This window comes from Lingula anatina, chromosome 5 (assembly GCF_051362555.1).
Source record: "Lingula anatina isolate TDL-2025a chromosome 5, LinAna3.0, whole genome shotgun sequence".
In the NCBI taxonomy this organism is placed as follows: domain Eukaryota; kingdom Metazoa; phylum Brachiopoda; class Lingulata; order Lingulida; family Lingulidae; genus Lingula; species Lingula anatina.
In genome coordinates, this window is record NC_141771.1 from 12,127,488 (window position 1) to 12,155,120 (window position 27,633).

Below are 27,633 nucleotides of genomic sequence, written 5' to 3' on the forward strand. Positions count from 1 at the left end.
CAACTTCCACATCTACTTTTAATAGTAAATCATACTACTATTAATTTTACCAATTGCTCTCAATTTTTCACTTTATTTTTGCCAGTTTTATTAATTCTTTCATCTTTTTAAAATAGGAAATGGTAAAACAATTTCTGTTTTATGTGCATTTTATAATTATAAATATACAATGGTTGAATAAACTATATTATTATTATTATTATTATTTTTATTATTAGTAAGATCTAGGTCACTAAAATAAGCTTCTATTCAATCTGATATCTATGAAACAGATCTCACGTGTAGATAAAGGACCTGGTGAAATCTGTCAGGTAATATGACACATTTTCCATAAAAATTTTAACTTCAATTCTTTTCATTTGTTATAAATATGAAATTTAGTTAACTTAACATCTAAACAAAATAAAGATTGTAAATGCACAACATCGAATAGAATTTCCAAGATGGCTGCTGCGCAAGGCTGTCTGCTGTCAAAGCTTCATTAAGCAATCGATCCGATCTCCATCAAAGAGCACAGGTAAAAAAAAGACATAAAAAAGTAATTTCCGCCAAGAATCCCAAGAAATTCCAGGGAATAAATGCCTCTCTTCCTGCTCAAAGGTCTCAAAACCATCAACCTCTTTGTGGGGTTGAAAAATCGAATTAAAAAGCCCGTCAACCAAAATGATACCAATGAAAAGAGAGGAAATTTCACACTGATGCCCATAACAAAAACATAGCAATAATGAGCACGCATTGGGAATATGAAAATGCATGCAATTTTTCCAACTGATATAAGGCTCTGAAAGATAAGAATAATAGGATCAGATCTGGCCTGCATCCTGTAACTCCACTGAACCCTGAAATAGTATGAGTTTAATGACCTTTTGGTGATATATATTTATTATCTGCATACATTTGATTCAATTTGTATTTTTACCAATGTCACCTCTAGATAATATTGACTAGATCAAATGCCTCAGAATTTGCCTACAAAATGGATATTATCCTTTCTAAATAATTTTTAATCTACAGCATTAGCCTTTTTTCAACATTTGTGTGCTTTTCATAAATAAAAAAGGAATCTACTAGTATTCACCACTTTTCCATGTAACAAGCAAGGTTTCATTTCTTGAAATATATTAATCTAAAAGAGGGAAAGGATATTGATGCCTGTATAATTAATCTTTTTCAGACAGTTTCTTTGAAGTCGGTAGTGGAAGTTGTACAAAGTTAGCAAAGCCAGCAATATGCCATGCCGTACACCACGTTACCATAGGCATGCGACCAAGCGTAGATTTCCCATTTCCATTTCTAATTGAAATCTTTCCACTTGAGAAATGAACGCTGTATTATGGTGCCTCAGATCCATCATGTTCATACGGAGGAAAAAACCCACAGTCAGGAAATATTGCATGTTTGACATTTATTGGTTTAAGGCGAGTCATTACCTCTGATTGTTGGGGGCCAAGCATGCAGTCAGGTTAGAGACACAGAAATAAAAGGCAAGGCGCATCACAATGCATGAGTGAGGGCTGCAAAAAAACTGAATATCCTGAAGACGTAGCTTACAATTTCTCATTGAATTATATGTAAGACCATATGTTACAAACAATCAAAATAAAGACTGAAATCCCTGAAATCCTGAAATCAGAGCATAATCCTGAAAACTTAAAAGCCATGCATGACAACCAGCTCTTGTGTCTACTACACCAAATGATGCAGGTCAGTTAAACTACTGTACAATTTAATGGACATGTAAAGTCTTCACTACCACATTAATGATGTACGTGTAGGTCATCCCTATAGTACTGTACAAGTACCGCTATGTGCAAATAATTAACAGGCGTAGTTTTTGTGTACTGGTACTTTTTATGATACAGGCTTGAATTCTCAAATTAATTTTCAGAGATATTCCTTCTCTGTTATTTCTTTCTGTGATGAATGACATACGCGCGGCACGTGCGCATACAAACACACACACACACACACACTTTTGAGACATTTTAAACTGGCAACCTGCTGCACCAACAACATTGTCATTCTTTGTATGATGGGTATAATAAGTTCTAACATAGTAACTGTAACATTAAACTTTAAAACACTTCAAAAATGTGCACAGCCACACAATTTCTCAAGAAATTTTTCCAAAGAAAGAGAGAGACGGCTTGAATATATGTACAACCTTTAGCTAGTTGATTGTATCTACCAGCCCATATCTACAACTGAAATGGGTTCTCAATTCAAGGCAGCCATGAGAGACTATTTTCCATATGCCTTTCACAATGAAGAGGTGCATGCAATATTAAATGACAGGTGATATTCCCAATGGCAGACAATCAGTCTTATTAACCCCACGGTGGAGACAAAATCAAAGGCAGAGTGTCAACTTTTCCTCTTTAATTAACTTGACTCGAGTGTTTCATTCTTACATGAAAGGTCAAAAGTTCACTGTTAAATGTCATTCATGATGCACGTTGTATTCCCCTGCCAAGTGTCATAAAAGACAAATCAAAACCTTTGCTTCCCTTGGTGAGGATACAACACTATGCTTTGCAGAAAAGAAAAAAAAAATTTTCATGGCAATCATGTAGGGTTTCAAACAATAATGACAAAAATATTCCCTTGCTAAACATGAAAAGATATATTTCAATAACAACTTTTTTCCAACGAAGCGGTACACCACATCATAAAATCTTGGCAGTCTCAGAGGATTTATTTAATCTCAAACCCCGCGTCTGCACGTGGAGGCAGGTAATAATGAGACACTCGTTTCCTATGCTTGGCATTATAAATCTTATAGACAATAACATCAATTCCTTTCCATTTGCTTGCCAGGTTTTGGGGCAGTCTCTAATGATGGGAAGTGAGAACTAAACTCCGTCGATCGATAATGCTTTTGTGATGGAGTTGTTACTTTTTTCCACCACCCCTTTCCTGTAGTATAAGAAAAACCAACAATGTTCCAACATGCAAACTTTTATGCACTAGCTTTTGAGGAACTTAAAATATCTTTTTTTTTTTTTTTTTTGCAGCATTAAATATCACAAAAACACAAAAGATGAAATTACTGTCATATGATAAACTTCATTTGGGGCAGACCTCTGAAATTTTATCTTCAAGTTTCTTTTTTGTTAGCTGAAATATGGAGGAGGTCTTAATTGGTTACAACGAATCTGTCAGCCACACAAAGATTCAATTGCAACCGATTGTTGGAGTGGTTTGTCTTCTTTGCAAATCAAAATTCACACTTTTTATAATGTGATGCATCAAAAGTGACATTGCATAGATGCGGAAACAAAAATTGCTGAAATCAATTCAAAACAAGTTTGTTCTGTAATAAATCTTATGAATATTTTGACAAAGATATTCATTTAAGCAGCACCTTTTAAAGAAATCAGCATATCAAAAAAGCATTCAACATTGATCTTTCTCCCCACTTTCTTCACTGAAGTTTTAAAGAGATTTTTATAGAGAATCTCCTGGAATCAAATTAATAAAATATTATAAAATTATTTATCATAAAATATTGTTCAAAAGGTGAAAAGCCAGATTATTTACACACACATACCTAATTATAACTATTTTAATTGTACTAAATATGACCAGCTTGAGCATCTTCGCCATCAGAAAAAAAAAAAAAACTGACATTATGACAAGTACATGTAAGAAGTAATCAATTACACTTGTGCTATTTTTGTACATATGAGTTACCAAAAGCTATAAATAAGTACAAAATTGTTAATGTAAAAAAAATTCCTAATACTTGTATGTGAATATGAAGAACACGTACCTCATTTTTACCAATAAAAGCATTGGTGATGAGAACTCCTGGCACAACATCCCCCAGTTTGTCCCTGGTGTTAGCTGTAAAACACAAATATTGAAACCATAAATCTTGTTGTGAACCATCAAAAATACATGAAAGAAAGATGGTCGGGTATTTTTCCACCAAATGGTGCCAGACGATCTTTCTATGAAAAATATTGAGCTTTTTGAAAAGCAGAATAATTATACAGCGAGAAAGTCTCTAAAGGTACATGTATTGAAACTTTTGAGTAAATTTTTGGTTGTCTCTGATCTTTCTCAGACTAGTAACTGTGATCAGCCATGACTGACACAAACTAACAACAAATAAAATTTTCACAGCTTGTGCCAAAGAACTGCTTATTGTATAATACACATACCACACTTACAAAGCAGTTGTAAGGATTTTTTTTGTTATGTTCATCATGAAATGAAAGATCTTATCTGTCCTCTGTAAAATCCAAATTATTATCAGTAAAAATGCCTCTAGAATTTGCAAATCATTTATAAATTATTATTGAACATTAAACAAGCATGCCTTGTGTTGAGTACATGTATTATGCAAACACATCTATATAGGATAAATATTATTAATGAAAGAAAGTTTACTTATTTATGCTGCACAGTCATGATTATACTCGTATTGTGTAAATAAGTTAATGCTTTCATTAGTAACATAAACATTATTTATTTAGTGCTATGTATTTGAATAGAATATATTTTAAAGGAAAATTTCAGAAAAATAATAAGCATTGTACCTTTGAGACATACAAAGCACATTAGATCTTTAGGTAGCAAATAAATTTTCTCACTGAAATTTCATCACTTTATTTTACTTTCTACATCAAGGTGTACCATATTCCAAACTGTTCAAAAAATTACAATCTATAAACAAGTCTTGAAGTTATGTTTTCAAAATTTTTGAGTTACTTTCATAATGTAGATATGTCATGGTAAAAAAAGACATTTTCTACTCTAGAACTGGATGTACATCCTAATTATCTCAACAGTTTTGGATAGGACATTCCATGGTGAAATTTCCAGGAATTCCTATTGCTATACAAAGGTCTAACAAGCACTGTATGCATTTTTTTCTTTTCGGTTTTACACAAAATACGGCCCTCAATGCATGAGCATAATATCTAACATGATTTACCAAACCCAACAGCATCAATTGTTCATTTACTGGGAAATTCATCAAACGTAAAATACAACTCTGATTGACACATCTGGGGATAAACATGAATCGCACGTTAAAACAACTTATATAATTAACCAGCTGTTCTCCGTGAAAATATATTTTCCTTGCAAATTGATAAAAACTATATGCTCTCAACTCATCAGTGGACTTCATCAAAGGCTAAAATCCCTCTAAGCAAACATCTCCAGGTGCAATATGGAATAATGAGTGTACGTGAATCTACTTAATAAGTGGTTGTTTAAATGCACTGATTTGTCTTCATGTTCAGCCTACACAAAATCAATGACCAAATGAGTAGAGTGGTCTGCTGCTAAAACAATGAGAGAGAGAGAGAGAGAGAGAGAGAGAGAGAGAGAGAGAAAGAGAGAGATTTAAAATACAATCTTTAATCAAAGAAAATCAACATCAATTGCCAAATTTTACACAATCTGTGAGTACATGTTGTAGAAATCCCTAATGATCATTTCCTTTCTTAGCCCTTAAAAACCCGTTTTAAGATGAAATTGACCAAGCAAACAGTTTTTATATATTCAAATATGTTTATCTTATAATATATGTCTAAAAAGAAAATAATGACCAACTCATCACAAAATGTAACATGTATTGATCAAACAAATGAAGTCATTTATAATAAAAAATAGAATTATCCTGAGGCTCTTCTATGCTAGTAATACCCCCACCCACCAAAAAAATTAATAATAATAATAATAATAACAGCCTGTTATGACAAACACGCATGCATGACCACAAAAACTATAGTGCTTTCAATAACAAAGTCTTAACTGATCCGATATCCAATTACTGTAGCAGCAGCAGCAATCTGACTCCAATCACAGCATAGATATAACAAAAAAAGCCGTCACGATAAACAAAAAAAAAAAAACAAAAAAAAACACAATCTCTCAAACAAAATTCACTTTAAATCAACTGGACATTCACCTCATAGCCTTGTTGACTACACTGTGGCAAAGGAAAATCCCTGGTGTTGCTTTTAACCAAGTGCCCAAGTCCTCAAGTGCCTTGGCTGTCAATGAGGCCATTCAGAACAGATGATCCAAGAACTAACTGGTCCACCAACTAAATATGGCCGACCGAACTTCAAAGCAGTGCCGCTTAATCCTCTGATGGTCTCCCCACCTCCATACACGCCATTTTACAGATTAAATCTTAGATCCAAGGTTTAACTGCAAGGCTCCTGCAGCGAGGGCACGTGTGGAGTTGGAGACACCATCACGGAATTAGTTGGCACTGCCTTTGAATAAGTCGACCATATTTAGTCAGCAGATCTGTTACTCTGTGGATCAACGTGTTTTGAATGGCCTCAATGTCTTGGTTTCTACATGCTTTCCAATATAATATATTCAGTGGAAAATGTGTTTTAAATGGAACAGCACAAATAAGTCACTTACAAAAGAGACAGGCTGTCAAATGATATCCAACAGGGTGTTTTCAGTTCAAAATGTATCTAAAATATTAGTAAAAATAGAAGGAGTGTAAGTCCATCGTACCTGTCAAAACTCAAGATGTCCAATTTCCTCAATATTATGTAGAAATCTATCTTTGCATGGGCATTATCCATCCACATGCGGACATCTTCCACCCAGATGTGCATCTTCAATACACAAAGCATCGCAAGGCACATTTCACAGAAACACGATAGTAGCTCAGCTGACAAAGAGCAGACTGATATGACATGATACTAGCTCTCATATTCAATGCAATCTGTCTTGATATCTCCGAATTAATATGACAAAACCCTCATGTCATGAATGAGTTGTAGTGGAAGCATATGCCATGAGCTATATATACGGCAAGATCTAATGACCTGGGATTATCTGCACAGATTACACAATCTCGAGTGATTAGTGTAAAACTGGTACAAACAATAGAAAGACATTAATTTTCATCATAAATGCACGCTCACCTTGTTCAGCTTCTTCTCACAGATTATAATGCTTAAACTTAACCATCTGCCCAGGAAATTATGTTGGATACAATAACAGGTGTAATATAAATAAACAGACCAGAGACTGTGATCAAGATATATCAACCACTCAACATATTGGCATCAAAAATCATAGGGAAAAAAATTCATGAAAATCTTGCACATATTCCGCATGTCAATCAATTATACTGTGTATATAAGAGAAAATATCTTATACATTATAACAAGCCTATCTTCCACATTTTGAAAAGTTCGCTAAATATACCATGCACTACAATAAAAGAATTAAAATATCATATAAGCTGACATGTATCCGTCTCCGAAAAAAAAAAAATGCCACCTAAATACCGGGCAAGGAGATATAGCTATCATCTTTGTCATTTATCTCATACCACCAATGACACCCGTAAAACAGTCAATAAATCCTAATAAGGTCTCTCAGTCCCTGTAATTATGAACCAAGCGATTCTATTACCGCAATCATATGAAAAGGCATTGAATTTTTTTTTCAATATTGCAGTTTCCTGCTGTTCCTTTGTTCTATGTATGACTGACTTCTTCCTGAATTAGCTGACTTTTGTTCCAGGCTAAAACATTTAGATTTCTGGTAATGTATATTTCATGAAGCATGCTAAGCTGATTTGCTAATTCAAGACTATATTCACACAGCAGTGAACTTGAGTGTACTTGAATCTGTTTGAATCCATTAATCCTGCCAAGAATAAAGTTTTGACTAATTTGGTTCTTTTCTTTATAGTCCAAGTATGATACCCAAGAGTACAACAAGGTAATATTAGGAACATATGGATAATTGTATTAGTTGACATGGGTTGTCAGGATGGATTTTAAAAGGTAAATTAATTGTTGATTTATTTCACAGAATCATAGCAACTGAAAACAAAGGAGAACTTGACAATAAATAAATAAATAAATAAATAAATAAATAAATAAATAAATAAATAAATAAATAAATTGATGTATGAAAACAAATAATTAATGCCTGATAATGTAAAGCACATTTAAAATTAGACCAATTACGATGTGATCTCTCTGACACAATCTTCCCAAAATGGTCTGCTTTAAATCAGACCCGAAATAGTCTAACGTCACTTCCACTGATCAAAAATGGACTGTGACCTACAATTAAAACGAACGCTCCTAAGCATTTAGGTCTCTCAATATCCAGCTTAAAACCAGTCCACCTTTAAGCTGTTCCGAAAGGCCAAACGACCATGTGTATGCATGAAAAAACGTATAAATCAGCACAGACGGAAATTTAAATCAGAGCCATTGATGAATTATTCATACAGCCCTGATGGAACAGTCGTGTAATGGTAGGCAGAAGCAGCATGTTTTCTCAGTTGTATCAAATCAGTGACTTTCATGCATGTTAAAAAAGAAGCTACAGACGGACACCTTGGTAAAAGATGAAGACCGCATGCTGGAAGACATTGTGTTGTAAATGTGCAGTAAATTTGCAGCAAGGAAGCATTTTACCTTAGATTAAATGAGTTGTGCTGCAATTGGTTATTTCCCTAAAATTTGCATGCAGCGAAGGGTCCCTTTCAAATTAACACAAGCAATGCAATGGTTTTCACCAATTTGCGAGAAATTTACAACAATATCCACATTGAATAAGTTCTTCATCCTAACAATATTTTGGCTTTCCCTAATGCCTCGATCTTCCCCATAATTATGCTCTATTCCATAATCTCTGAGCCACACAACTCTATATTCAATAATTCTCTAAAGCTCTATCCCATAATATTCTATCGTATAATACTCTAACCCAGGATAACAATCATCAGATCAAGGTCACCTTGGCAACCAGTCAGACCTTGACAGTTTCTGCTCAGTGTGCCATCATTCCAGACAGCTACAATCCCTCAAGAAGATAAGACAATTTCCTTTCTAGAAATGATACACTGGCTTTTGAGAAAAAAATGAGGGTCCTCGTTATGATCACGGGGAATAGGATCTGCTTCCTTCCAGCAGAGACATATTACATTGTAGTACTGAAATCCCCTGGACGAGGGACGGATCCGTCATCGGTTGATTAAAGGAATTTGAAAGACTTTTTTTAATAACAGCAAATGCTAATGGTAATTTGAAGCAACCTAAATGCCATTGTGTTCTTCTAAGGTTGCCAACAGATTGGCTGTCGTGGATCTAGTTTTACATCTGAGAAAACATTTTATTAAAATGTCTTAGCATGTCATGCATGAAAGATATGCTTTTAAAATGTTACTGAATTGTATTGTTATAACAAGCCACCTTCCATTCAATTTCTTTTCACCTGTGTCAATTGATGACCATTGAAAGCTTCTCAAGGCATAAAAAATTATTTCAAAATATCTATCTACTCAATTAAAAAGTAGAGCAATTTTAGATTTGGTGACAATAAAATGAACCACAGACATATAATACATAACTGCAGGATGCAACTCGATCTGAAATTACATAAAAAATACCTCTAGAAATTACCATTCTGCCAGTGCAGAAAAAAAGGAAATGAAAATTACAGACTTACTGGGACATATAACTACTTTTTCATTTAAACAGAACCTCACTTTAGGGCAAACAATACATCAATGCATGACAAGATTTATGACAACCTTTACAGGCATGAATTAATACACATGTACTGCCAATATAGGCACCTGGTTCTACAATTAAATTGCTTCACAAGGTAATCCATTATAATCTATCACTAATGATCTGCTAATAAGATCGTGCAAACGCCCAAAACTTTGAAGGGAAAAATAATGGTTTGCATGCAGCTTTTCTAACTGTATAGATGATTTACATCTAAACAAATAGACGAATGAAGTCACTAAATAAAAGCTTACACAATACAAAGAATATGTTTTATTCTAAATAATTTGTTTAGTTTAATGAAAAGTTTAAAATTGTTCTGAACTTGAGAGAAAGAAAATTGTGTACATATTTTCCCTTTTTTGCTTGACTTTTAGCTTTCTGAATGGAATTCGCAAAAACTAAATAACAAAAAAGAAAAAAAATCTTATAAGCATCACCACTGCATAAAAATTAACAAAGGGCAAACAGCGATTACAAGAAAACCTAATACCATTTAATTAGCATCTTCAACTTCATATTCAACATAACAGATAGCACATGTGACGAAGGAACACCTGGATTTTGCTTGTTAAGATCACCTTAAAGAGCGCTAATGCTTTAAGTGTAGGCGTTAACAACTGTGTAGGAGGAAAGGCCAGGTGACACCTATTGGTATCCTGTTAATTGACACGCAGTGCAATCAAATTAGGTTGATAAAGACAGCTGTTTTGGGCCTTTCAAACCCTATCAGCACTCCAGTATAACATATGCCGGAGACAATGACAAAATGCAATATCTCTCCCTGGGCAGAGCTACGGATCTTAATGAGTGAATTCCATATGCCGTGGCAACCATGTGAAGGGTTTGGTTTAACAAAGACACCTGTCTCTCTACAAGTCCAGATAGTCAAAATATATTGGCATAATGGAGATAGAAAAAACTGCAGTAATATCAAAACTGCAGTAATATTGGTTTGGCCACCCCTTTTTAATTAAATGTTTTACAAGGAATTTTTTTTTTCAAACTGCAATATCTTGTGTCAAAATGAAAAATAAAGCTAGTAATTACTACTGGTATCAAGGAAGTATGACAAACTGTCAAGGAAATCCATTTGTTTCCATTCGGTAATGGCTACATGTAATTATGTAAAAGAGGAGAGGCTCATTGCCACTGAAAAAAAATCCACAACAAATTAAAGAACAATCTACAAAGCTATTTTTAATTACATATCCTTTCATACCAGTGCTGGGTTTCTTTTATGAACCAGATGCAAGGTTGCAAACGAAAGGCTATTTTGATCAGAAATCCAAGAATTTCATATGACTTTGTCCGTGGGGAATGTAAGATTCAGCTGATCACAATTAGGTATGATGAACAGCTATGGTAATTATTCACCAAACTTGAACAAAATTGATTTAATGTTATTAATTTTCTAAATAATGTTGCTAAAAATGCCCATAATAATAAAAACATGATAATTAAAGAACTCTGATAAGCCAGTCATGTTAATGACAGCAAGTTTATTTTTGGAAGTAAATAATAGTGATAAATCTTCTGAAAAATCATTTTTGGAATATGTATGGTGTTTGAAATATATGAGAAGTTACTGTGCTCCCTAGGAAGAACATTTGATACTCATCAATCCTGGTGGATGATTATAAAACCAATAATCATAGCTAATATTTCTACGACAAAGACCGATGTAGAAACTCCAACAAAATATCAGATATCAAACATCTTCACGAGACATCTGATTTATCATATTAAATATTACTTTTCTAAGACAAATTATGACTGATATAATAGTACTTTAAAGTGAAGGAAGCAATGGGAAAAATCTAAACATTCATTAAATGTGACAGCAATTTTCACACCAATGGTAAAATGCTATCATATTTTGGAAACAATGAATAACACAAAGTCAAATTCCAGATCTCAAGGCCTCTGAAAGCTGTTGGGTACTTATTGATTTTTTACCCTATTAACAAACTCCATTTACTGGGATCCGTAATCTTTATAAAATGTCAAGTACCCAAGGGTCCACTGTGCCTGCCATCTTTGGAGGACAATATTGAGCACTTGATCGTTTGACTGAGAGAGAGAGAGAGAGAGAGAGAGAGAGAGAGAGAGAGAGAGAGAGAGAGAGAGAGAGAGAGAGAGAGAGAGAGAGAGAGAGAGAGAGATCATTACCAAAGAGTAAGGCAAAAAACCAAAATTATTATTATTATTATCCCTTTATTATTCATTTGTCTTATTATTATTTTCCTTATTTATCTCTTTTTATTTTTGGAGGGTGGGGGGAGTGGCCTGAAATTGCTCAAATTTTTTTGCCAGGCTTATGGTATATCCAGTGTAAATGCGCAAAAAAAAAAGGAACCATTTCAAACAAGCTTTCCCATATTCATTAAACTGTTCCTCAATTTCCTTTGTCTTTAAGAAATATTCTATTATTAAAGTCACGATATATAACAAACACAAACGCTTAAAAACCTTGGTTATAATCGCCTGCATTTGCCACAGGGGAAATAGTACATCAGTGGAGGACTGGTACTTAGAGTATTCACATACCTATATGTTATATATGTCAATAATGTATCAGGGTACACAATCACTGCTCCTCAGCTCATTGCTGTTAAAAATCATAATTACGTCCATTATTACTCTAAATACTTATGGGCTAATTTGCACATGCACAAACCATGTATATCTGATTTGAGCACCAAGGGAGAAGAAAACTCTAAGCAAAAATTTAAGCTACTTGCAAGCTGTTGTCACAAATTTGCTACAAATTTGCAAGAAGGAATTTACCATGCAATTGACATACTGATTTAAATTTGAAAGGCTTTGAAGGCTTCTTGCAAACTTGCTGCAAATTTGAAATGCTCTTGCAAATCTTGCAAAAACCTGCAAACACTCTCTTGCAAACTGTTTAGTTTGCAGCAAATTTGCAGCAAATTAAATCATTTTTGTTCCTTGGCAGAACACTTTATTCCTATCATTTCAGAAATGTTTTCAAACCTGCTTCAGGTGAAAAAATGTGGATACCTTAAGAAAAAACTTACTTCCAGCATTTTTATTACGACTAACATTTCAGCAAATGCTTATTACAAACCGAACAACACAACATAATTATAACAAATGATGCAAGACCTCCACTTATTACAACACAGGATAATCAATGTTAACGACTTGTGCCATTTATGCTGCTCAGGCAACCATACAAAGACATACGACTGAATAGAGCATGCAGACAAATTGTAAATTCTTCCTACTGGAAAGAGGCCATTCCAAAGAAGATCAAGAGTGGGCGGTTAAGGATATGTGCCCTTTTCCTTACCTCCGAGTCCATTGACCAGCCCACCCACCACTCCCAACCCCCCAAAAACAATAAAAAACACTTTTCAGACTACTTTTCCCTTCATACTAAGTATATTCCTTAAGTTTGATATAAAATGAAAGTGTCAAGTATCAGACAGTGGTGAATAGCTGACTTTAAGATGCATGCATGGTGCAACTCCAGTTACCTTAACGGGCAACCTAAGACTTGACGAGGCGTGGTAGCTAAAGCAACTAGAGGATCAGAGAGGCGATACCGCCTCCGAATATTGTACCACCAGCTGGAGCAAGCGCATTCGTATAAACCCCCACATACACAAAATAAGGGACATAGCCACCAGTCTTGTGCTTGACAAGCTGTAAAAATGCAATCAACAAGAATTTTCAAAATATGCAAAAAACATATATGACTAAAAATGGTACAATCAAAGTTAAGTTTATCGTAAGGTAGGTCAAAGGTCAATTTCAAGGTCACAGTAAATTGCCAGTATATGAATTCTTATTCAACTTCAATAGTAACTATGGATCTATCTCTGCCAGATTTGGAGATAAAAGGGAACCAAAATTTGCAAAGTTCACTTCATGGTGAAAAGTAGGTCAAAGGTCAATTTCAAGGTCACATTTAGATTGCCAATATATGACTTCCTATTCAAGTGCAATAGTAACTATGGACCTATCTCTGCCAGTTTTGGAGATAAAAGGGAAGCAAAATTTGCAAAGTTCAGTTCATGGTGAAAAGTAGGTCAAAGGTCAATTTTAAGGTCACAGTAAGATTGCCAGTATATGACTTCCTATTCAACTTCAATAGTAACTATGGACCTATCTCTGCCAGTTTTGGAGATATAAGGGACTAAATGTTATAATTTTGGAGTTACCATAATGTGCCATAAATTTCCTACAGAAGAAATTAATTAAAATAAAGAAAAGGTCATTTTGGTCAAAATTCTTGAAATGGGGGTGCTCTGAAGTTCCAGATGTTCAAATTTGATGAAATAATGTCATTTTTGACCACAAGTTGTCTGCTTTGCCAAGCCTTATGTTTTATTTTTCCGGAGTTCAAAATTTATTATCCATTACCGTACTGCACATTTTGCTTTCACCACCAATATGTACTTTTTGATACAGCATAACTTTGGAGATAAAAGGGAAGCAAAATTTGCAAAGTTCAGTTCATGGTGAAAAGTAGGTCAAAGGTCAATTTCAAGGTCACATTTAGATTGCCAATATATGACTTCCTATTCAAGTTCAATAGTAACTATGGACCTATCTCTGCCAGTTTTGGAGATAAAAGGGAACCAAAATTTGCAAAGTTCACTTCATGGTGAAAAGTAGGTCAAAGGTCAATTTCAAGGTCACATTTAGATTGCCAGTATATGACTTCCTATTCATGTTCAATAGCAACTATGGACCTATCTCTGCCAGTTTTGTTGATAAAAGGGAAGCAAAATTTGCAAAGTTCAGTTCATGGTGAAAAGTAGGTCAAAGGTCAATTTCAGGGTCACATTTAGATTGCCAGTATATGACTTCCTATTCAACTTCAATAGTAACTATGGACCTATCTCTGCCAGTTTTGGAGATAAAAGGGAAGCAAAATTTGCAAAGTTCAGTTCATGGTGAAAAGTAGGTCAAAGGTCAATTTTAAGGTCACATTAAGATTGCCAGTATATGACTTCCTATTCAACTTCAATAGTAACTATGGACCTATCTCTGCCAGTTTTGGAGATAAAAGGGAACCAAAATTTGCAAAGTTCACTTCATGGTGAAAAGTAGGTCAAAGGTCAATTTCAAGGTCACATTTAGATTGCCAGTATATGACTTCCTATTCAACTTCAATAGTAACTATGGACCTATCTCTGCCAGTTTTGGAAATAAAAGGGAACCAAAATTTGCAAAGTTCAGTTCATGGTGAAAAGTAGGTCAAAGGTCAATTTCAAGGTCACATTTAGATTGCCAGTATATGACTTCCTATGCAAGTTCAATAGTAACTATGGACCTATCTCTGCCAGTTTTGGAGATAAAAGGGAACCAAAATTTGCAAAGTTCAGTTCATGGTGAAAAGTAGGTCAAAGGTCAATTTTGAGGTCACATTTAGATTGCCAGTATATGACTTCCTATTCAACTTCAATAGTAAATATGGACCTATCTCTGCCAGTTTTGGAGATAAAGGGGAAGCAAAATTTGCAAAGTTCAGTTCATGGTGAAAAGTAGGTCAAAGGTCAATTTTAAGGTCACATTTAGATTGCCAGTATATGACTTCCTAATCAACTTCAATAGTAACTATGGACCTATCTCTGCCAGTTTTGGAGATATAAGGGACTAAATGTTATAATTTTGGAGTTACCATAATGTGCCATAAATTTCGTACAGAAAAAATTAATTAAAATAAAGAAAAGGTCATTTTGGTCAAAATTCTTGAAATGGGAGGTGCTCTGAAGTTCCAGATGTTCAAATTTGATGAAATAATGTCATTTTTGACCACAAGTTGTCTGCTTTGCCAAGCCTTATGTTTTATTTTTCCGGAGTTCAAAATTTATTATCCATTACCGTACTGCACATTTTGCTTTCACCACCAATATGTACTTTTTGATACAGTGTAACTCGAAAACCGTATGGAATACAAAAAAACCGAGACCACCTCCAGTGTTGGGCTTTACATGCTCTACAAAATGCAAAAAAGAATGGGTCTCTAGCATTAACGGTTCCCGAATTAGAGACAGTTTTCAGTTTCGGTATCTTATGGCCGCTACTCCCGTGAAAATGCACCGATTGACCCCAAATTCACGGAGATGAAAGATGACCTGAAGGGTAACACTTTCCAATAATATTATTGGTTAAGTCTGTGTGGTGTCTGAATAACAGGGCAAATAATTATTTTTTCGTAAAAAAATTCATTTTTTTGAAAATTTTGGCCCGTTTGACCTTGAAATAAAGGTCAAAGGTCAAATCCAAGGGCATATTTGAAATCTACACATATGACTTTTGGAAAGCCGTCTGTAGAAATTTTTCCCATAATTCCTTCCGTAGGGTAGATAATTAGCATTTAATTTTGCCATTTTTAGACAAGGGTGCATTGTAATGAGTGCCACACCTAGACCCCAAAACTGACAAAGCCCCAATTTTACGTGGAACGAGTTGAGATTATAGGTGACCTAAATCCAAGAGATGGGTACAGGGGCCCTTACCGTCTAGGAGGAGAAGCGGTAACGGTAGCCGTCCGGCGGAGCCGGCGGAGCCGGCGGAGCCGGCGGAACGATCCGGACGGGACTAAAACCATGTGTACCGCCAGCGCTAACGCTGGTGGTACAATTAATGCAAGCGAATACCAAAGGGAAGGCTATATGAAGTAAAAGAACAAATACAAAACATCAGCGCATGCAGTCTTATTTGGAATTGAGCTGCATAAATAGACCCAGTTTTTTCTCCTTTTTTTGTTATTTTCACTCTTATTTTGTATCTCTTTGATTAGTGTGTAATTGAGCAGTCATTTGGTCAATGAAGCAGCTTCATTTCTGCTTCCCTAACTTATTACTTAATGCTGCATTTGATACTACATTGTATCTCTGTAAGTCGGAATGTTTTCCTATTGTAACGGTTCTTTTGTGAGCAACCTCGTGAAATACCATGTCACCGTGTCCCCAAAAGTATGCACGTTACAACTCCTACGCCTGAACAACCCATTAAAGTGTTGTATTTCTAGTGTAATTTTTGTATAGTTCTCATCATATTACTGCTTTTAAAGGTACCTTTTGTCAGCTGCCTCTATCTTCCGCAAATGCACTGTACGTGAAATTCTGCTCTGTCTGCCATCACCTTCCGTCAGCCAGGCAGCTCCCTCCGCTCTTCAGTTCCATCTCTTCCTCTGCTCGCTGCAATCTGACTCGCCAAACCCCAGCTTCCTATGCATATAGACTTAGCTGTCTGATTGCTCACAATCAAATCTCATTAATTAAACTGAATGCAAGTCCGTACAGTTGATCCGGGGGGAAACTATAGCTCGGCTAGCACTGTGTGCTATTATATTGATCTTATGGAACATCAGCTTATATATGGCACTGAGATCTGGTGGGTGCATATCCACACAAACCCAGCCCAGCTTAGTCTGGCATGCAAGGGGAAATACACTGTTCTTGTCAATGGCAGCCAATGAATATACATTATAAGTTTGGTAACAAATATGACTACCATGCATTTTTTTAGCATTTTACAGGCATCCCCTATTTTCTTTTCACTGAAACATTTTGAGAATTTTAGTAAAACTTATAGCAGCTTATATACAGAGAATATACACGTACACTGGACATGGGTCATCAAACCAATTGATTTTTGATTGTGCATACATTATTATTCACCCACAATAAAAAATAATTTATTCTGTTCAGAGAAAATTTGCTAGTTTTATCATTCCTTAGCCTATTTGTTAGTAATAAAATAAGAAAGATTCTCTATGGCCATGAACAAATAGAAAGTGAAGTGTATAATCTTCTTCATGTTTGCTAACACGACTTGATGACCTTATACCCCCCCCCACCCACTCCATCCAACAAAAAAGCCTCACTTTCGTCATCCATGTGCAGATTCTAAGAATATCACTGCAAAAACTGTTCACCTGCTGACGGGGTTTAAGACCCAACTTTCAGTTAATGTAGTTCTTGTGTGAACACTACAAAACTTATTACACCCAGTCTGCAAAATGGACTCATTTACTTTGGTCATTAATTTATATGGGAAGCTTTTTTCCAATAGATGTCAAATACTGCCAGGGCATAATGTGGCTGGGAAAATCTGAGAGAAAAAGAGAAAATCAATACGGTTTACGAGTGCTATCACGGGAAGGACAGGTGGCCATTGCTGGGAAACCTAGAATCATGGAAATTGGTGCATCTGGACTCTTCCAATTTAGAATGGACTGGTCCTGCTTATCTGGAAAGGTGTTGAATGGGACAATCTTTTGTCATGACAAGAAAAAGAAAATTGCCAACTTGAAGGTTGCCAGGGCTAGTGCAGTATGATTCAAATTAGAGACAAAAGATGAGATCAGAAGAGGCCTAAGTAGTTTTATTTTGTATTTTTCTTTTTTTTTCTAAAAATATGGATCTAGGGTCCTTGTAACCTTTTCCTAACGTCATCTGTTCCTTTAATTTTGAGGCCAAGGAAACAATCTCTCATATGTCATTTTACTAAGTATATATATCCACCATTTACTTATTGTGGAATTGGCATTGCCGTCATTAATCTTTTTTTTTTTTTTTTTTTTTTTTTTGGGGGGGGGGGGAGCTAAATTTCACATGCATGACAATACTGATCTACCCAAGTTATCAATTTGACCATATCTGTCCTCCATCACTTAAAACCCGTAACCCTCCATATCAAACTACCAGTACCACCAAAGATGCATCTCAAGTAATGATAGGCACTTCCAATTTTAAATAATTATTCTTCTTAGCTCACTGACATAAGAAGGCTAATTCTACCCCTTAACCTTATTTTTGTTTTTACGCATCATGGAAAATACAGCAATTTAACTAAGATATCACAATAGATGAACAAAGATATCTACAATTGCAGGAAATGCATTACTAAGTCTTCATCACTTTGTTGAAAGGCTTCTGTTTTCTTTCTCATGGTCACTGATTACAATACACTCCAAGGAAACGTAATCTTGGTATTTTTCAACATACAGTAAATTCAACACATATCTCTATAAAGTACCTTTTAGCATAGCATGTTGATTTGACAATAACTGGTAGTATTTTGAATTGTTACAGACCTCATGGAAATTCCTTTCAAATGCTTTTGTCTCCATTATCAAGAATTATTTGTTAAATAATTGAGAGCAGCTAATATATTCAGTCTTTAATCACGGGGTGGTTATATTATACTTTCAACCTTAACTGACTGGGTCTTAAAATCAATACAGCGAGACACTTTGATCATGTACTGAGTCATATCCTTTTATTTTCTCCTCTGGCGCTGAGCACAGAGTCTCTCTCTCTCTCTCTCTCTCTCTCTCTCTCTCTCTCTGATTCTGGATATTGGATAGCTTAAGGGAAAATGTAGAAATTTTCAAGTAAATTAATATCTTGCCATGCAGGTCCAAAGCACATTTATGCTTCTATAAAGACAATTAGCTAAGTTCAACTTTTTCAGAAATAAAATAATCACCCACCACAAAAGAAGATAATTACAGCCTATTTATTTCTTGACATTGTTCGTCTACTTTATACTGTGCTTCTGATAACAATTAGTTATAATAGGCTCTCAAATATCCTTTCTAAATGCAAACCACTTTCTCTTCAAAATGAAAAAAATAATGAGTCTGCACCATCTCGGATGCCAAACACAATATCAAAACAGCGCATTAAGTTTCTGTCGAGATGGGTATCGATTCTGCCCATCCTACTGCATTACCTCATCATGCCTGTCACAGTTGCTAGGCAACAAAAGAAAAAGAAAAGATGGCATCTTAGCAGAAATGTCTATAGCTTGTATAATTTCTGAAGGGTGGTATGCATGCAGTTCGATTATTACTCACAAGCCAGGGATACGCCTTTTATTCTTCGTCTCTCTCAACATGACTGTACTTACATGTACATAGTTGTCTTTTCAATTATTCAAATATAACCTGACAGCTCAACAAAAAACAGCATGTTTCATCTAACAATGTCCAAAACTTCTGACAATAATATGATTGATTCTCTGCATACAAAATGTGTTTAGCATACTCATACACTGTAGCATATTTCTAGAAATCATATTGATAGGGACTGTTCAACATGAGAGAGAGAGAGAGAGAGAGAGAGAGAAGCAAAAGTGTAAAGTCAAGCACAAAATGTTGATATAACCAAACTAAGGTCATATTAAGTTACTACGTGACATTGGCAACCACTTTTTGAGGATTTAAGAAAAAAATAATAATTTAAAAATTGTTGTCATATCTACCGTACATAACCTGTAACACACAAAAAAACCAAGCAAGTTTTGGTGTTTGTAGGCAGATATTTCAGATCATGAGGACCAAGTCTCAGCCCTGGCTCTAAATAAGACATGAATTCTTTTAACTTTGAGAGAGAGAGAGAGAGAGAGAGAGAGAGAGAGAAAGAGAAGAGGAAATTGTTAAGGGAAAAGGGAGAGGGATATCAACTCACCCACTTTACTGGCTACCTTGTAAGCAGATATGTTTTGCTTTGGGTCCACATAGAATGTTATGAAGTTCTTTCCAAGCCTGTAAATAAAATATAGAGATGACAACATAATAGACTTTGAACAATTTCACAACTCAATTTTTATTACATCTGCCTTCAGAATTTCATACTTTTTTTATTTATCTATTTATTTATTTTTGTAAAAAAATAAAAGGTATACATTGTCAACAGTATGGAACACTGCGTTCAAATTTTCAGGTTTTGCTGATAGCCTTGTCTGCTGTTATCTAGGATTTTCATCAACTTTGTCACCATCAATGTCAAGACCGAATTCCCAACATCTTCTCTTTATTTTGAACAATCTTCTTGGGACTCTCGCTGAATAAAATCAGATTAACATGTCTCCTTTTGGAGTTAAGTAAATTCAGAAAAGCTGCTAATTATACAAATATGTTCGAAACAAGAGAGGGGATGTTAAACTGTCAATCTCATTTCATTCAGTGAAGGTCTCTGAAGAATGTGGATCATCTGCGTAGAATGATATATGACAGTTTCATCGGGAATGAGTACCAAATCTTTTTTTATATGTGTATATATTGGATGAGATGACCTTCAGATCTGCAATAATCAAGATCTTGACATTTGACAAACTTTCAAAGAAATAAGTCCATTAAAGCATATTAAATTAACTCTAAGATAAAATAATATATCGTATCACTCCCAAGAAAATGTTTCAGGAGGCATAGGAACTAAATATCTTTTGTCTTAAAGACCTACTTAAATAATCTAGCTCCTCAGATGGCAAATTTGTTCCCATGCTGACGTAAAACAAGTTGTTCTTAGATTTTTTGATGTAATACGACATCTTTTAACTGGTTGAAAACAACCATGCAAATTAAGTCAGGACTAGTGGAAGAATGAAATAAATTACAAAAAGCAACCTTTTTTAGATATGTTTACATTGACTTTTTGTCAATTAAAAACAGCAATGTTTATCCATTTTACATCTGTTCATCTTTACAGGGTACATTTCAATACAAGAAAAATGTACATGTGTAAATTGAAATTGTTGCTTTTGTTATTCATCATTTGTTATCCAAATTCCACGTACACCCAGAAAACATTATAGACAATAATGCACGGAACAAGCACATGCAATATTGACCAATATAAATCTCAGATCCTTTTTGCTACTGTTAAATCCCTAAGCTACACACAGATTGTGTGAAATGTCCGTTTACTCGGATTAGCACCATTCTCCATGCTGAGGATATTCTCTGACAGCAAGCTACATGTAGTAGCCACAATTGTCCATGGTACTAAGAAGTGCGTGTTTATGTGTGTGTGCGTGCATATCCTCAAGGGTCAGTTTTACAATAGAAATTTATATCAAGAGCAGGTCTAAAAGAACACAAAATACTTCCATTTTGACCTGCTAGTTATTTCAAAGGTGTGTGTGTGTGTGGGGGGGGGGGGGGGGGGGGATCTGGACCTTTTTCACCCTTTCAGTTGACCCATCTTTAGGAATGACATTGAATCTCAATCAAATATTTGATTCAGAGCAGACCTTTTACATCCAAAAGAGTGGTAAATTCCTCCAACCCCCCCCCCCCCCCCCCCCAAAAAAAAAAGTTTATATTAGTGCAGAGAGCATCTCCAATAATGGATAACATGATATAAAAGTACACATCCCACTTCAACATAACAGCCCTTTGCATTTCCAGAGACTTCCAATGTCGGATACACACTTAAATTGATGGGATAGTTTAGCTGCCATTATGTGTATACATCATGGCTTCCTGTTTCTCTTTCATAGTTTAAAGCATGACATGGTTCTCCTTGTGTTTAAAGTGCAAACACATTTGTTTGCAACTTTGTGTGTTTTGCAAGTTAAAATTAAAAATATTTTCAATCTGGGGGAGATCTCAGATAATATTTCAAAGATTCAACTGGCAAGATTCTGGGCATGTCAACATTAATGTGATCAATTGCCATTCACTTATAAAAATTTTAAACAAACTTTTTCTCTTCTTCCTTCTTTCTTTCAGCTTTTTCCTCCATTATCCTTTTCCTTCTGAAACATTTAATATTCTACTCAATAAAAGAGAAATACAATCTATTCAGGAATCACTTATCTCTATCAGTGATCTAAATTCTTTTCACACTTATCTCGGATTGAAAAGAGTAATCTAATTTTTTTATTCCCTGCCTGCATTATATTTGATGTAATATTGGGCTTGGAAGGAAAAAAGGCACCAGCCAGCCCATGTTGATGTAGAGAAACCATGAATATTCAAAAATCACTGTTTCTGTATTGGGCTTCAATGAGCAGAATATTATACTAATCTGCAACATTACCCATCAGCCTAAGGCAATCACCATAAAGACTTGATCTCGGAATAAAAATTATAGATTATTCAAGTGGCTGGGCAGGTTGAATTTGTGGAAATTTTAGTACTAGTAATTGTACTCATCTTCCATACATGTACATATTAGTCTATATAGATTACACCTTCGGACTGGTTTACTTTTATTGGGATTAACAGTTCCAGGGGTAGCCCCAGCAAAATTTTTTGCTTTGCCAAATGACAACTTTTGCATCCCTTTTTATCTCTAACTGGTTTAAATTTGACCAAAATGAGTCAAATCAACCCCATTTTGTTTAACCATGCAGTTAAAGTCAGTTTTAGCAATTGGCTAAATTGACAAGTGCTAGGGCTACCCCAGAATTCTACTAAGACTGTATTCAGAACAGTGGACTAACTAGTCCGAGGTTCAAATATGGCAGACCCACTTGAATACTTCCCCACGCGGGAATCTATTCAGTGTGTATTAGCAGATTAGACGGCCTCAGCCTAGTTTGTCCACTGTAACTGAATGTGGCCTAAGACAACTAGAGTATCAATGATGACCAGTGTTCATAAAGATAACAGTAGAGACTGATATACTGGTCTCAGTCTTTTTTATTCACTAATAATAATAATAATAATAATAATAATGATAAATAATAATAATAATAATAATAATAATAATTCAGTAAATTGTTTTAAAACACTTCAATAGGTTAAAGGAACTAAAAAATTAAAAAAGACAGTAATTTATGGCAGATTTCTTAAAACGCTGATGATATGTCCTAGATCCTTTACTGATAAGGGCATCAGTAAGAACACATGCACTTCACATTGTCATGTCAAATTCAATCAAAAATTAAAAAAGAAGCCAAATTACTTCCCCTTCATAAGAAAATAATATTAAAAATAATACAAATTTCATAAATATCTTATTGCAAAAGAAATGAGATTTCTCAAATTTTCTGGGTAATGATGACATTGTTGTCCTGAAAATGAAAACATCTTTGATTATTTCTAATATCACAGTTTCATAATCTTAACAGAAAATTACGCGTTACTTCATCATGCCTGCCATTTCGAATGTTACAGGATATCCGTTAGGCTCCCCAAACTTGGATTTTAGGTGAAATTTTCACAAAAGTCAATAAAATTTTGATTTAAGATTTGAGCAACTTTCATAATGAAAGAGAAACTGTGCCAGAAATTCTATCCTTGCACTTTGACTTTCTTCCATCCCACCTCTTGCAAACTTAACATTATACTTAATGAAAAACGTTTCTAAACATACTAAACATTTCTAAGCAGTCAACAAATTTGGTTACTTTTGATGCATTCTCTTCATTCTTAGGTGCCATATCCTCTTGAAAATAAATAAATAAATAAATAAATAAATAAATAAATAAATAAATAAATCAGTGTATATTACAAAAATGTATGCTATCCTAAGAACATACACTCATATAATTCAAATCATAGAATTGTGAAAATAGGGAATTTGTCCCCGTCCTCAACAAAACAATGTAAGGACAAATGGGTCACCATGCTCAGAACACATACTGGTATAAGCCCAAGAAAAAAATCTGAAAGCACCATCAACATTAGTTTTAAGTGGTATCACACTGATTGCACTGTATTGCAAATTCATTATTCCTCTGACGTGATGCAACTCAAAAAGAACCGATAGCTTCCAAGTACCTGTGCCAGCACAAATTTCCATAAATAGTCAGACATTGAAGGAAAAGGAAAAAACCTTGACAAGGACTAATATACCCTAGCCAAGCACTCAGTGGCAGGGCTTACAGCATTTCAAAAATCAATGAAGTGCTTAATCTTATTTTTTAGAGCTGTCTTTATTGTGATTATTCATTGACGTAGAACAGACTGGTTATATGAATATGCTTTCTCAAAATAATGCCAGTAATATCCAAAAAACAGTTTTTCAAACGTTTTCAATTATATACATACATGCATTATTGAGTAATTAAATACCAAGTTTTGAATGGACAAAACAAGCATTTATAGTATTCAAGATTTGTGAACATATATAATACCAGAATTGAAATATTTTGTGCAAATGTGCCAATGCGTCTTTCAGGTAATCATGAAAACTATTAAATATATTTGAGGGTATGTCTTGAAGTAGCATGGGGTAAAGCAGCAGCAATCAAATGACTATTTCTGTGCTCCATTATAACATAATTAATTGTGTGATCCCTTCTGGAGCCAAAGAAACTATAAAATTAAACTGAAAAGCTATGTAAACCACAGCTGTATGATACAATTCAAAGGCGTAACTAGTTTTCTTTTCCTTTTTTTTCAAAATGGGAACGTATTATCATTTTTGGGACATTTTTCTCAATATGCCATTTCATGTGCACATAACCACTGTTTTACAGTGTTGGTATCCTCCAACCAATGGAGGCAATGGGCAATTTGAATGCGGATGAATGGGGTGCTTTTTTTCCTTCATCCTTTGGCAAAACAAGCTTTCACAAGCACAAACGCTCCATCAACCTCACAGAGGCAATGGCATACAAACAGACAAACATGCACGCATGCTCACGTCCGCAGTCTATAATGGTTGGGACGTGCCTTATGATCAAGTTTCCCAGTGATCAATGACTTGGCTTGCCGTTCTGATCAAATTCATGGAAAGAATCCATCAATTCATTATTCTTCCCTCTTTGACCTTTCATACTGAGACCGTAACAAGAAATTTGAATAATGACAGTCTGTATTCTGTTTAGCTACTTATTCATATGGTCTTTGTAATGCAGAGGATGTGAAGATTCGGGTTAAAAAATACTTTGAAATCTAGACGTCAATTTGTCACGATTTTCATGTAAGGATATTGGATCAGGATAACAAAAAGGAGAGAGGGCTTCTTTTATTGTTCTGCAATTTTCAACTCTCTTGTCAATTTTGCTTTGACATGGCCAATATTCAGTTGCAAGTTTTTTTTTTTTTTTTTCATTTTGATTTACAGACCAATTCTACATGTATTTTTCAGCCATTTTCTTTCTTCTGGCTGACAGACCATTCCCAGTTTGCAGTTATTTACTGCCCTATTTATTACCAATTCAATTTAACAGTCATTTCTCTTTAAATGGATAAGAACTCTTTGTATGAGATCCATATTTCACAACAAATACATTGTAACCAACTCATAGAAATATAACAAATTTTGTTTTACAACCAAAATGGAGATCATCCCAATTATTCTAGAATCTGTGCTTACCATAGGACCACCTGACCTCCAAAGACATTATTACAAAAAAAAACTTAAAAAGAAACATGGAATAACTTTGAATGTCGTAACAGATTCATTAACCACTAGTAAGTGTGGGAACATTGTCGTTTACTCCAAGAAAATCCAATTTTAGGCCAAAATGAATAATTGTTAGCCCTTTATAATTAACTTCTGGCTTACAGACCAATTAACTTGACAATCACTAAAAACAATCTATTACCTGATATTGGTGAAACTGGTATTTCTTACACCAACTTCCTCAGCCACTGCATTCAGCAGATCATGTGCCTGGGCTTGGGTAAGACTAAAAGAAAAACAAGGCAGCAAAGCTGTCAAATGTACAGACAAAAAACAGGAAATAACTATGCACAAAATAGGCACTGTCAATTCTGATGCAAAAGTACATTATGTTGAACTGCAAATTCAACATTAAATTTTAATCATGCTCAACAGTTAATACCAATGTAAGTAAAATGTGTAACAAGCATAAGGCTTCAGGCCCATGGGAGTTCAAGTTCACACTTTGAAAATGTATAACTTCCAGAAAAAGAAGCCAATTAGACTACTTTTCCAACTCAGGCTGCATTTTAGCCATGTATTTCTTTTTTGAAAGTTTGGCAATCATAAATAACATGGTTTTCCCATAATGGTCATCATGGCAGCAGCACCCAAAATTGTGTTTTCTTCTATTCTGATGCAATATTACATAATGGTTAACAGCATAAAGACCGTCAACTTTCGAAAATAAAATAAACGTATCATGGATTTTCAGAAAATGTGACTAGCACAGGTCTTCGAGCATATCTTGTGAAAAATTAAATTTTCACAAAAAAAAACTGTTTAACTGGCAGTAAGAATTACCAAACAGACTGCATTGCCTACTGAAGCTGTATTTTAGTCGCATGTTTCTTTCCTGCAAGTTTGAGAACAGTAAGTGACCTGGTTTTTCTTAAATGGTCATCATGGGAGCAGTGCCCAAAATAGTTTTTTTGATGCAATATTACATAACGTTTAACAGCATAATGACCATCAATTTTTAATAATAAAATATTAGTATCATGGATATTCAGAAAATGTGATATGGGAAGGTCTTCAGGCCCATGGAACTTCAAAGTCACAACTTGAAAATGCCAAAATGTAAACAAGACAGTACTGTTCTGAAATGTTTTTTTAAAACATAAAACAAAATTAACAGTTTACTGCCATTTTTATATGACCAACTAAGAAAATTGATGAGATGGGAAAATATCAATAAGACAGTGTTATATGTCCAATTTCCTCCATTATGAGATTCTGAACATAGTGGATGATTGAATCTGACAAACTGCAATGATATGTGTTTATTTCCATTTTTGACACTTTATTACACAATACACAATAAAAGGTTTACTATCATTTTTACAAAATCAACTAACAATGTTGTAAAGATGCAGGAAATGCCAAACAAACACTTTTACGTATCTTATTAGTTAACTAATGAGACTGTTAACATGTCTAAGAATTGAATGTGAGGAAATGTGAAAAAACAGCATAACTTCTAAAATAATGGACCGATTATGCTGATTTTCCAACTCAATCTTTGTTTTAGTAAGATTGGCCACTCCTATGAGTATTATGACAATTGGCCTATCTGTTTTTCACTTATCATGTTATCAGTGTTGCATATATGCTGAAAAAAGTGAAAAAAACAGCTTAACTTCCATAAAAGTGGTCCAATCATGCTGATTTTCAAACTCGACCTGTGTATTATGAATATTTATCAGTTCTGTAAGTTTCAAGCCAAAGGGTAAAACAGCTTTTCATTTATTGTGTTATCAGTGTTGCAAAAATGCTGAAAAAAAGTGAAAAAATAGCCTAAATTCAGTAAAAATGACCCAATCATGCTGATTTTCAAACTTGACCTACGTATTATGAATATTCATCAGTTCGGTAAGTTTCAAGCCAAAAGGTTAAATGGTTTTCCATTTATGGTGTTATAGGTGCTGTATATATGCTGAAAAAAGAGAAAAAATAGCCTAAATTTACTAAAAATGACCCAATCACGC

At 34.6% G+C, this 27,633-nt stretch overlaps 1 protein-coding gene across 3 annotated transcripts in view; it reads right to left on the reverse strand.

Moving 5' to 3' along the window:
- Positions 1-27,633, reverse strand: part of LOC106170296 (receptor-type tyrosine-protein phosphatase N2) — a 119,332-nt gene that overhangs the window by 41,457 nt on the left and 50,242 nt on the right. For all 3 annotated transcript variants that reach the window (XM_087013358.1, XM_087013356.1, XM_087013357.1), the window contains exons 9-11: positions 25,809-25,892; positions 19,991-20,067; positions 3,773-3,846 (exon numbers count right to left, since the gene is read on the reverse strand). In XM_087013358.1, the coding sequence (XP_086869484.1) occupies positions 3,773-3,846; positions 19,991-20,067; positions 25,809-25,892 (235 nt within the window). The remainder of the gene's footprint in view (positions 1-3,772; positions 3,847-19,990; positions 20,068-25,808; positions 25,893-27,633) is intronic.